This window comes from Electrona antarctica (assembly GCF_951216825.1).
Source record: "Electrona antarctica genome assembly, chromosome: 24".
Taxonomy (NCBI): domain Eukaryota; kingdom Metazoa; phylum Chordata; class Actinopteri; order Myctophiformes; family Myctophidae; genus Electrona; species Electrona antarctica.
In genome coordinates this window covers 29645048-29657981 of record NC_136803.1, presented here as the reverse complement: position 1 = coordinate 29657981, position 12934 = coordinate 29645048, and the positions used below count along the sequence as shown (strand labels likewise).

At 42.0% G+C, this 12934-nt stretch overlaps 1 protein-coding gene across 9 annotated transcripts in view; it reads left to right on the top strand.

The window, feature by feature from the left end:
• cfap221 (cilia and flagella associated protein 221) overlaps window positions 1–12934 on the top strand; it is a 97924-nt gene that overhangs the window by 132 nt on the left and 84858 nt on the right. For 5 of the 9 annotated variants that reach the window (XR_013789207.1, XM_079495829.1, XM_079495830.1 and 2 more), the window contains exons 2-7: window positions 778–951; window positions 3275–3375; window positions 6421–6507; window positions 7128–7223; window positions 9047–9147; window positions 10344–10447. Coding sequence is in view for 8 of the 9 variants with exons in the window: in XM_079495829.1 (XP_079351955.1) it covers window positions 828–951; window positions 3275–3375; window positions 6421–6507; window positions 7128–7223; window positions 9047–9147; window positions 10344–10447 (613 nt within the window). In the remaining variant the exon portion in view is untranslated. Of the gene's footprint in view, window positions 1–18; window positions 153–186; window positions 316–777; window positions 952–3274; window positions 3376–6420; window positions 6508–7127; window positions 7224–9046; window positions 9148–10343; window positions 10448–12934 lie in introns of those variants that run through there. The other 4 variants (XM_079495826.1, XM_079495825.1, XM_079495828.1 and 1 more) reach the window with 4 other exon arrangements.

Below are 12934 nucleotides of genomic sequence, written 5' to 3'. Positions count from 1 at the left end.
TTAGTAGTCGGCTAAACAACTAAACATGGACACGTTTGCTTACAAAACAACCTAATTCAACGTCTTATTATAATTATAGAACACAGTTAATTTATGGCGTTGGAGCATTAACGCCCGAAGAGAAAAAAAACCGAGAGCGTTAATTAATCAGGGTAATATCAGCCAGCTTGGTATTGTTGGTAATGGTAGCTGTCCTGTTTATGCTTTTCTCTTCGCATGTGGTCGAGGCTACAGTTTATGTAATTTATTTTTAGCCTAGGCCTACTTGGAGGTTATTGGCTAACCATATCACTGTCACATCAGTCGTATGTATATGTGCGTTGTAAAATAACCTATTGGTGCTCGAGACATTTTATATTGTTAAACCACAAGGTTTCATATGAACTATATAGGCGTATAAATGAAGTCAACTGAATTGGATAAGTGAATTCAGAATGTTCTAAAACAGATTTCTGGGCTGATTGTATTGAGTTTTTACCTCTTTTATGATGAATTCCTTTTCTGTTCTTTGGCTATATAGAACTGAAGTGTCTATTTGTACGTCTCTATAATATGTTTTGATGAATTGAACAAGGTGGACCCTCTTGTAAACAAGTGTAATGCTTTATGGTGTCGTCCACTGACTCCACTCACAGTTAACAGTCTTTGTATTGAGTTGTACTTGAAATGTACTGTAATTCTGCAAACTTAATAAATATTTCAATCAATCAATCAGTTTTGAACCGACTAATTCAGAACAGATTCAACAGTTTCTCCCTTTTTTGACTTGTCTTCCAGCCTTGTCTTGTGCATGTTGCTGACGAGACTGAGAGTTGGCACTTGGCAGCATGATGGAGGTGGCTGTCCCCGTGCAGAGCCTCTCAGAGCCCCTCAGGAGGACCACGACTCCCCTCAGACAGCTTGTGGAGGAGAGCAGGAGAGCCAGCGTGCACAACCACCTTCTGGATTCGAGTAGGCATCATGATAAGCCCCTGTAGCGTGCTCTGCTGAATATACTTTATCCCAGTGGTTCTCAACACCAAGTGGTCCTTGAGGGGGTCCCAGGTGGTCCTCAGCTAAACCAAATGGACTCTTATAGATCTTGAGAGTGTAATATGAGAGTGTAAAATGAAACCAAATGGACCCTTTACGAGTCAATTTTATGCTCTCAAGAGTTAATTTGTTGCATTAGGCCTACTTATGCATTTATATAGTAGCCTGGCTAATAAGCCAGACCGAATCAGCCGTTGGCAAAAAAAAATTGCCTGCCGGCGGATTACGTGACAGTGTTGTGTGATATTAGTCTGGCTTATTAGCCAGGCTATTTATATAGCGCCTTTATCCAATGTGCATTACATTCACCCATTCACTCACATTCATACACAGATGGTGGCGGAAAGTCGGAAACCATGCAAGGCACCAACCTGCTCATCGTGAGGAGCTTAGGGATATTTCACACTAATTTGTCTGAAAGCGGCAATTTTTGCACAGATATAGCTCAGGTCATGCTTTAATGATTTAGCTAGGGCGCCCGAGCCGGCGACCTTCGGCGCACCACAGAGGCCAAATCCATATGGCCACCATTAACAGCCTATATAAGGCGAACATTTCATTATGCTATAGGTAGCATGTGACGTGTCAAACTAGGGGGTTTTCACAAATGTGTCACATTTGGGCAAGTGGCTATTGGCCGAATTTACTGTATACTATTACTGACCTGACGAAGATCTATCAAGATCGAAACGTTCGTCGTTTGTTCAATAAAGTAATTCTTTACAAAAAGAATGGTGTGCCCTACCTCCTTCCAATGTGGCCGAATTTAGCCCAAGGAGTGTTTTTCGTGCAAAACGAATGCTTGGAAGGGATTCTTAATCATGATAAACCCCTAGTTTGACACGTCACATGCTACCTCGAGCATATGGTGTATACATCATTGACCAGAGTCCCCCAGGGCTCTATTCCAGGCCTCCCTATTCTATCTCTTCGTCGAAAATAGCCAACGTACAAGGCAAGCTCACAATACAGCATGTGTTGTCTAGCCTGGTTAATAAACCAGACCGAATCAGCCGTTGGCAAAAAAAAGTTGCCTACCAGCGGATTACGGTCTGGCGAGGCTCAGTAGCACGCCTCTTTCCTACAGCAGAGAACAGGTCGGACCAATCGGGACACGGTATGCAATATAGGCGGGCTTTGGTACAGTGACGTTCAATGCTTGAGACTTTTGACTGACAGTAGCTCTGACCAATTGCGTCAAAGAGAAAATGTTCCCCGGGAAATGAAATCCAAGTGGAGCCAGCCCAGACTGATATACCGCGACAGTGTTGTGTGATATTAGTCTGGCTTATTAGCCAGGCTATGTGTTGTCAGCCTGTTGATTTGTTACTTTTGCTCGATGTCCGCCCCTAGAATAGCGGCGCTAGGGCTTGTGTGGTTAATTTACCTCATGTCCTAACTCCGGTCTCACCATTTCTGTTAGTTCTACAGATTTTTTTTTAATTCTTTTTAAAAGATTTGTTTTAGGCTTTTCTGCCTTTATTGATAGTATCAAGTGAAGATAGACAGGAAAGAGGGAGGGAGAGAGACATGCAGCAAAGGTCGTCATGAACGGGACACGCTGTCAGGCCAAAGCCTATATGTGGCATGCGCCTGGACCACTTGGCCAGCGGGCGCCAAGTGGTCCCCCCCACTCACTATTTCACAGTTTTTCTTGATTTCTCCATCGAGGCTAGGAGACTCCTTACCACGAGCCCTCCACACCCTGGATGGATCCTTGACTGCTGGAACAACCAATGGTCCAAATCCACATCCACGTTGAGGAAGTTCATCAACTCTCCTTCAACCAACCCCTCCTGGGTGCGACTTTCCACGGAATGCCTGGGTCAACCTCAACAGACTGGAGTAGCTAAGACCGAGCTCTACTTGCACATGATTGGAGTGTCTGCCACTGATCTCTGCGAATGCGGAAAAACCACAGACTGTTGAACACATCATCGATGAATGCCCACTCTTAACGTCACCACATGGAGTCAGCGGCCTAATTGAACTGGACGATGATACCACTTCTTGGCTGATGTCCAAATTGCCTGTGTAGCCCTACACAAACGAACGAACGAACGATTTCTTAGCATTTTCTTTCCCCCCCCTCTAATAAAGTTGATTTTATTTTGTTGTTTTTTCCCCTCCCCCCGATGTAGATCGACTCGTTGGGTACTTAGAAAAGTGTGATATAAATTTGAGATATTATGATCATATAACTGTTATATAATACTGTTAATTTTTTATGTCTTTCTTCTAGAGATCTATTCCAGGCTGAAGAGCAACGGTCTGATCCAAGCAGAGCCCTCTGCGCTCCACTTCAGCGGGTTCGAGCTGGGCAAGGATTACCACAAGGTCCTGGTGAGGAGAGAAAACCTTTTTCGATTTAAAGTTTCTGTCGGGATTTATTTGAACAGCCTGTCCCTCATCTCCCTATAATGGAGCGGGGGCGGGAGCCTCTGTTTTGTTTTAACCCATTTTGGGCGGGAACCCCTTTTCGTGTTTTAAAGCATTATGATATACTTTAGCTATTGAAAAATAGCTAAATAATTTTTCAAATAATGTTTAATCGTGAAAATGTGCCTCAAATCTTTGAATATATATTATTACAGAGTGAACATTTTAACTCAAATCTTTGCTTCTGGGGAGGTCCCTGGAACTACATATTTTCAGATGGGGGCATATTACATTACAATATTTGGGGTCCTTGACATGAAATATTGAGAACCACTGAGCCATTTTTTTTAATTTCGACGTCAGGCGGCGGCCTAATGGGTTAATATGCGGTGCATGGCGAATACAGTGGAGCAAATTCATAGTCAAGCTTTGTAAGGCTGGATGGTAAGCTGTTAATAAAAGGCGGCAGACGGCACAGGCTGAATTTCACAAGCTGGCTTGTTGGCTCTGGCTTCTGAATTCTCTATCCCAGCTCTTAGAAGATGGAATTTGTGCTTCTATGAAAAGTGTGGGTCCGAATGAGGGGGTTGTTTAACTTTTCAAACCCACAAATTAAAATGGAACACATTGGGTACCTGCTATCTACCGTCAGACAGAAGACAGAAGTAGTTTTGGGCAGTTTTTGGCAGTGCTCTATGTGAACACAATTGGCCCGTGTTCGGGGGAGGGAAGCCGGGCAGGGAGGGAGGGTGCTCTTTGTCATTGCGCCAGTGTTGATTTCGGTGACTAAAACTAAGAAGAAGAATGTTCGCCGACTACTACCTTTTTCCACTGACGAAAACTAAATGAAAACTAATCTATGATGACTAAGACTAATACTGACAATTTCGTCAACAAATAAAAACTAGACTAAAATGTTAGGAAGGGACTAGTGGACAAGAGATCCAGTATAAGTCATTATTCAATTACTTGCATGCTGAAAATAGCCGATCTACAAGCTCACAACGTGCTGCGACGCGTTGTGAGCTTGTAGATCGGCTATTTAGTCATTACGACGGCATCAATGCCCGACAAAATACATTTTGTTCAACTAAATCAACTGTAGATTTAGTCGACTAAAACTAGACTAACACTAAGACATTCCAGGTGACTAAAATGTGACTAAAACTAACTATTCAAAAGACTATGACTAAAACTAAAATCAAAATTTGCTGCCAAAAACAACACTGCATTGCACGTACTCCGTAGGATGCAACAGCAGTGACAACACAGAAATGTGTGTTTGGAGGAATCAATTGGCATAACGACTAAATTGGGGAGGAAAAGGGGTCAAATATATTTTGTTTAAACAAAACAATTCGTTTTGGGTCCTTTCCAGTCAGTTGCTTAAAGGGGCATTCCACTCATTTTCAACATTTTACTAGGTCATTAATATACCTTAGAGCTGTTGTGTGGAAATAATAAAAAGTCCCCCCATTCTGTGTTTCCTAGAACATGACATCATCAAGATGTGTTTCACCATGTTAATGATTTTTTTCAGACCTCTAGTTCACAGAATGGGGGGACTTTTTTATTATTTCCACACAACAGCTCTAAGGTATATTAATGACATAGTAAAATGTTGAAAATTAGTGGAATGCCCCTTTAATGACCTTCAACCTGGTGGCCCTAATTTGGCCTAAATAGGGCAAAGTTTCCAGAAATGTAAAAAATAAAAACAACTAAAAAGACATTTACAAAAATAGCAAAAATCCGCTCCACTCTTTGTTGTACAAGAAAGTGTATCCGGGGCTTAAGTGGTTAAGAAAAACGCATTATATTATACTACAGGTTTGGGCCTTAGAGTATATATGAATAGAGACGGCACCCGGATGAAACCCTGAGGCGCAATGGACATAGTGGCCGAATTTGATATTGCAGCGTGGGCCCAAACACATGAACGCGCTGGTCCGTTGACTATCATTGTGCTCGTTCACGATGACACGTGAACGCTGAATGCCTGCAATGATAGTCAGCGGCAGCGCGTTCATGTGTTTGGGCCCAATCCATCCCAGAATGCACTCTGTTCCTACCCAGAATGCACAGTGAAATCGCCTCATGCGCTTTTGAGCAACTTAATGCAAGTGGATGGGAGGATAACTCGGGTGCCGTCTCTATTCATATATACTCTAAGGTTTGGGCACTACAGTGAGGCACACTTTCTAGGTTATTTTAGGTTATCCAAAATCTAAAATGGCATGATTGTGAAAAACCTGCCCTTTTCATCATCATATTTTTTTTACTTGGGTAATGCGGGAGCTGGATTTGATGTGACTGAACAGACGGCATTCTGGATGCAGGCCTGTTGTGAACTTTGAAATGATGTGTTTGTTCAAATATGCACGAGTCTGCATGACGCGCACCCATTGAATCTTGCCTCCTTTTTTCTTTTTCCTCTACTCCTCTCCCGCAGAAACTAATCAACATCTCCTCTGAAGTGATTAATATCCATATCATTGCCACACAAAAGATCTCATAGGTTGGCTATTGGCTTCTTATAGCCAACCTATGATATGCTAATAGCGCGGCACCGAGTGCCGCGTCTGCTATTTTTGAAAAATCGTAAAAATGTGGCACAAATATTATATATTCTGTCACAGCGAACGTTTTTAACTCAAATCTTTGCTTCTGGGGGGGACCCTGGCAGTGGCGTGCACAGATAGACACTAGACCCCCTGCCCTTTTGGCAATGTGCCCTTTTGGAAAAAAAAAAAAAAAAAAAACGTTTTTATTTTCTATTTTTTTTATTATTATTATTTTTTGTACAGTTACACTGTATAGTATGTGGACCATGGTGACATTGATCAATTCTTGATAAAAAAGCTTCTAATATATTATTTAGGCCCCACAATCTGGATGCAGGCCTGTTGTGAACTTTGAAATGATGCGTTTGTTCAAATATGCACGAGTCTGCATGACGCGCACCCATTGAATCTTGCCTCCTTTTTTCTTTTTGCTCCTCTCCCGCAGAAACTAATCAACATCTCCTCTGAAGTGATTAATATCCATATCATTGCCACACAAACCAAGTACTTCAAAACAACATATACAAAAAAGGTAATTTAAAAAAGAAATTACTTCATGTCCTTCCAGTTTATTAGTTGACATCTGAGACTTTTTGGCGGTGGTGGAAAGTAATAAAATAAAGTGCATGTACTAAAGTACTGTAATTTGAGTTAATTTTTTTTGTTTTATTTTCTTTAGTATTTCCAATTTTCTATACTTTTACTTCTACTCCACTATATTGTCTCCACTACAATTATTTAACCACTTTAGTTACTTCTACTTTAGTAGATTTCAATTACAAAACATTCATACACAACTTCAGCCTTTAAACTTTGGCTATTTGAATATTGCCGATCTACAAGCTCTCAACATGCCGCGATGTGATTTGTTGTGAGCTTGTAGATCTGCTATTTTCAAGAGATTTTAATACGTTTTATAAATTTGAAAAACATGTAAAATGAGACATTCTGCAAAATGACTACTTTTACTTTCGGAAATTTAAGTATATTTTTTTTATGCCAATACTTCTGTACTTTTACTTAAGTAAATTTTGGATACAGGACTGTTACTTGTAACAGAAGTAATTCTGCATTGTGGTATTGATACTTTTACTTAAGTCAAAAATGTGACAACTACTTCTTTTTGGCTTTTTCCCCTATCTGTCATCATAGTATCGACTCATCCCTGGCCTCGCCTACACAGTGAAGGTCCAATTCCACCCTGACGAATGGCGTTACTTCTACGACTGCCTTCGGGTTCACTGCAAGGTTGGCATCCGTCAGAGCTCCATGTGCCAACGTCGTGTCATTTTTTTGGGACACCTTTCAGCGCAATGCAGTATTATTTTAGGCCACGTTTCTGTTTTGGTGGCGTCATCGTTCTAATCTTGAACCACTCGAATGGACCCTAGAGTCCCTATTCTTGGCATGTCGTGCTAGGTGAAACCTTCTTCAGATCTCATAGGTTGGCTATTGGCTTCCTAAGTATAGTGAAGAGATTTGGGGCAGTATTATGCGTGTCTTAAGTACCAGGTCTTATGACTTAACTTAAGACCTGGAGGTGTGGTCAATGCTGTTTGGCCACTCAGAATAGCCAAATGGCATTGACCACGCCTCCAGGTCTTAAGTTAAGTAATAAGACCTGGTACTTAAGACACGCATAATACTGCCCTTGGTGTGTCGAAACAAGAAGGGGCCAAGGATACAGCATTTTATCAAGATTTTATGTTATATTATCATTAAGTTGTAGTGTTTTGCCAATTATTTGGGGGCCCACTTGCACCACCCCCACGGCCCACCAGGGCCCACAGATTGGGAATTGCTGATATGATTTAGTTTTGAGTGGTTAACCCATTTTGGTGTTTTAAGCATTATGTTATACTTTAGCTATTGAAAAATAGCAGATCTACGAGTTTGTACTGTAGGTCTGCTATTTTTGAAAAATCGTAAAAATGTGGCACAAATCTTATATATTCTGTCACAGCGAACGTTTTGAACTCAAATCTTTGCTTCTGGGGGGGACCCTGGAACAACATATTTTCAGATGGGGGGTCGGCGGCCAATTACATATCATTTTTGGGGTCCTTGACATGAAATATTGAGCACCACTGATATAGAAACATTTCAGATTTAGAAGACATTTTTAAAAATGTCGATGCCGGGCCTAAATGGGTTAAGTACTTTCAACTTGTTCCCAGCCTTTTTTCCTCATCTGCGAAGAGAAAAGCCTGGCCACGACCTATAAGGCAGTGAAAGTGTATAGCCGAAAGTGTCAGGCCGGAATTTCCATCAGATGCATTCCCCCCGGATGCAATATTTTTCGACCAATCACAACACATCTCGTTTCATTCACAGAGAATGTAAACAGATGTGTACATCATTTCCTTGAGCGGTACTTCCGCCAAATTCCAACACTTTCGTTGATACACTACAGCATGTATAGGTCTTTCCCAGCGTGTTTGCAACCTGGTGTCCCTATTTCAGACATTGAAAAAAAAGGCTCATGAATGACGAAAAAAATTGCAAAAATAACAGTTCTACAAGTTCACAATGCTTTGCATCGCAGCAGTTTGTACATTGTCGCAACACTAACAACAAGTATACATTTGGCCAGTGGTTCCACATCTTTAATAAATCGGGGCTCACTTGGAGATCTGGAAAGCGATGGGAGGGCCAACCCCATAGTGGGCCCCTGCCCACAGGTTGGGAAATGCTGAAACAGAGCTTTAAGTGGTGAAGACTAGGATAAGGAGATATCCTTCCTGTGTTTACACACTTAAAGAGACATAAACCATAAACACCATAAACGCTCAAGATTAGAACAACCAAATATTTAGTTAAAATAAATATTTAGAAGACCGTGGTTAGTCTCTGAAGTATTATAGTGCTTTTAAAAGATAATTTTTTGTCTGGTTTGAGAATCGAATGAATCAACGTGCCGGGAGGTAACTGATTTAGAATAGAACCTCAGAACTTTTAGATATTCGTCATGTCTAATTGGAAATCTCACCGCTCGCTTTTCATCTCTCCCCCCCACACACACACGCACGCACGCACGCGCGCGCGCGCACGCACGCACACGCACTTGTCAGGGAGAGGAGAATCTGTTAGTTCCAGTCCATGCCTATCCCGTCATCGATGACCTGAACATCCCCTCCCACATCGACCTGCCCGCCGTGCCGCTGGGACGGAGGTGAGCGTGTTTGTTCCACAGTTCCAACAGTCCTATTGTCCTCCTTATTGTATTATTCTATCGTCACACAGATGTACTGTACACAAGTCTTCTCCTAATTACCTACCCAGCAAGCCAAACGACGTCATGACGACGTCCTCTGGTGACTGCGGTGACGTTCAGGACTAGGCCAGATCACAGCCCATATGGGGATGACCTTTGCGTCTGATGTATATGGACCCCATTATTACCAACTCTCCTTCAGTTAAAGTAAATACAGTGGAATAGTATACCGAAACGGCTAAGGAATTGATATGACAGACAGCTGTCTGTTGGAGGTATAAAGATACTTTGTTTGGACAGGAACTTGAACTATAAGGGAACTGTTTGGTTTGTCACATCAGGGCTTCTCCCAGATAAGATCACATTGTCCTCTATGTTTAGTGAGGGAAAACAGCTGCTCCACGGATGGTTTAACCTCAGATTTAACTGGTGTGAAAAAACAGCAGATAAACCAATATATTGTCTTCGATATTAGTGTACATATGGGGTCCATATACAGTAGGGATGCACCAAAAGAGAATTCTTGGCCAAAACCGAATACCGAATATAGGAAACAGTTGGCCGAATACCGAATACGATTAATATTATATATCTTTTTTCCTACCATTGCTGTCATGGCCGTACCTTAAAGCTACCTGATGTATGACAAAATAAATGGTTATGGCAAACCTTAACTTAAATATTAATCACTATTATGGGTCCATAAAACAATTTTGAATGCATTAATTGCATACACTATTCGGTGATATATTTTCTGCCTATTCGGGCCGAAAAACCGAATAGGCCGAAAATGCATATTTTGCCGAATATTTTCTGCGGCCGAATATTCGGTGCATCACTAATATACAGTACATCACGTCATTTCCAGGACGTCTTCGCCAGTTGAAATAATATAGCTTATTATGGGCTAGATCAGACTAGTTATGATAGGACTTAAGTTGATCTGGTCTCGATCGGACTCTCTCTGATTCATCCAGGGACGTCCGGTCTTGTCGTAGTGGACAGAATTCATGTTGGTTGAAATCAGGTGATATTCTGGGCCAGATCTTGACTATAGTCTTGGTTTGACTTGACCTGGCCCCAATCAAGACGTCACTATATTCGTCCAGGTCCTGACCGTGCTTGCTGGGTTAATGTCCCCTATCTGTCCCCAGTGTGGTCCACGTCATTCCTCTGAGCTGCAGCTGTCCGGTGGACTTTGAGTTCCAGGTTCACATCGTCCAGCCTCACAGGGCTTTCTCCGTCCAGCCCCTCGCAGGTAGGAGACCCCCCTGAGAAACATTGTGTCACTGCATTGTTTGGCAAAACAGTTCCTTTGCAATTTAACTGTAACCGTTGTAAATGGTACATTTATAGCACCTTTATCAGAGACGTCACTGACGATTTGTGACCGTTTCTGACTGAGGCTAAGTCATTGACATTTTTTTTTATTTTCGTTTTTTGTCATTTCATGTGGAAGCAGGGATTCATAACTGTTTTGGAGATATGGCTTATAGAGTAATGTCTTACAGAAAACAGCGAGTTGAGAAAACAGGCTTGAAAGGTTCACTTCTGTGGACTCTAACATTCCACCTAGCTACATGTTTAAGCATTTATTTCATATTTACAGCTCTAGTATTTGAAGGGTGTGCCTGTGCTATTAACTCATTTTGGATTTAAAAAAAAAAACAATTCTCGTCTCCTGAACAGTTAGTCTTGCCGCCATGACTGTCTCTGTATCAAAAACAGTCACATTTGGTTGCCCTACTTGCATATCATTTGTGCTGAAGGGGCTAGCGCCCCTCAAAAACAAAACAAAACGGTCAATCAGACACAAAAATCTAACTCGACGTAGAGAGGTCGCCTTTCCCCTTTGATATACTACAATTCAGCACACACATTTGACCCATAAGCCTTCAGAGGAGCCAGGCCGCGGGCTGTGTTTCCTCAAGGCATCGGATCGGCATCTGTTACGCACTCAGTAAATCAATGGTACCGCCGACATGATGGCCTCCGGTTCCAACAGATGTCTCCACATTGACACTGAGCAGTCAGTTCTCCCTCCTCCCAAAAAAACCCCCATAATATGAAGCTTGTCTGGAAAGCATCACAACACGTCCCCGGAAGCCTGCACTTGAAGTTGCCACTTCCCAGTGTATTTTAAAGTTGACTAAGAAAGTCGCAGCATTCTGTGTGTGTGTGTCGCTGAAACACGGCTAAAGTTTTGGCCGCAAAAGTTGACTACAGCGATGCCGCCGACATGACAATCCTGTTAGTTACGCCGCTGTCTTCCATGTTGGACGCTCTTTAACCCATTTTGACCTGAGATCAGATTCTAAAAATGTCTTCTACCTCCTGACAGTTTTCTGAAAAAGCTATGTTTCTATGTCAGTGGTTCTTCGATTTTTCAAAAATAGCAGACCTACAAGCTCGTAGCGCGCCACCGAGTGGCGCGCTATGAGCTTGTAGGATCTGCTATTTTTGAGTGGTGTAAACCACTCCAACAACTGGCTTTGTTAGTTTACGTGTCCACGTGTTTGTTCGTACCAAAAAAATGAGCATGGTTACTATGGTCACTCAGTTCACACGGGTGTGATTTCATTATGTCAGACATTACGTCAGACCACAGCTGATCAGGCTATATAAGACCTTACACCACTCAGTTCACACAGGTGTGATTTTTCAATAGCTAAAGCATAACATAATGCTAACCAAAAGGGGTTCCCGCCCAAAATGGGTTAGTTCCGCCGCTGTCTTCGATGTTGGGACGCTCTCAAAGTGGAGTCCAGGGACCCTCGGGGTTCTTTGAATGGGGTCCAAGTGGACCCTCTCATATACAAGTCTGAGAGTGCACAAATGGAATCAAATGGATTTGGTTCTATCTCTGCACTTACAGTGTTCCATTTGTGCATATACTCTCACAGATATGGGGTGCTTGAAATAAATACAATTTTTTTTTGAGAACACAAGTTCTGCTCTACTCAATTTAACCCCATTCAAAACGGGAACTCCTTTTGGTGTTTTAAGCATTATGTCATACTTTAGCTATTGAAAAATAGCAGACCTACAAGCTCGTAGCGCGGCACCGAGGGCCGCACTACGAGCTTGTAGGTCTGCTTTTTTTGAAAAATGTTTTTAACTCAAATATTTGCTTCTGGGGGGTCCCTGGAACAATTACATATATATTTGGGGGTCCTTGACATGAAATATTGGGAACCAAAAATAACCTTTTGAAAATATATCAAAAATGAATACTAAAACCAGATTAATTAAGGAAATTGTATGCATGTACTCTGTGTACTATGTATACTATGCAAATACATTTCCATTTTCCAGCCATTCAGTTGCAAAAAAAACATTTTTTTTTTAAATAATTTGGGGATCCCCCAAAATAATTATTTTGGCGACACCCCTAGGGGTCGTGACCCACGGGTTGAGAACCCCTGATGTAGATGTCTCTTTTCTGTCTCTCCTCTCAATGGCTCCCTCTTCTCTCTTGTCGCTGTGCTCTATTCTTGTACTCTGTCTCGTACACACACACACACACACACACACACACACACACACACACACACACACACACACACACACACACACACTCTCTCTCTAGGTATATGACGTGGGTCGATCGGCTAGTTTCTGCGAAAGCTTTTCCCCACAACAACAGAAAACAAATACAAAACACACGAGTATAAAGCCCTGAGGGACTCCGCTCAACCGTACACGGTTTAAGTGGTTAGCAGGAGAAAGTGAATAGGACAGAGGT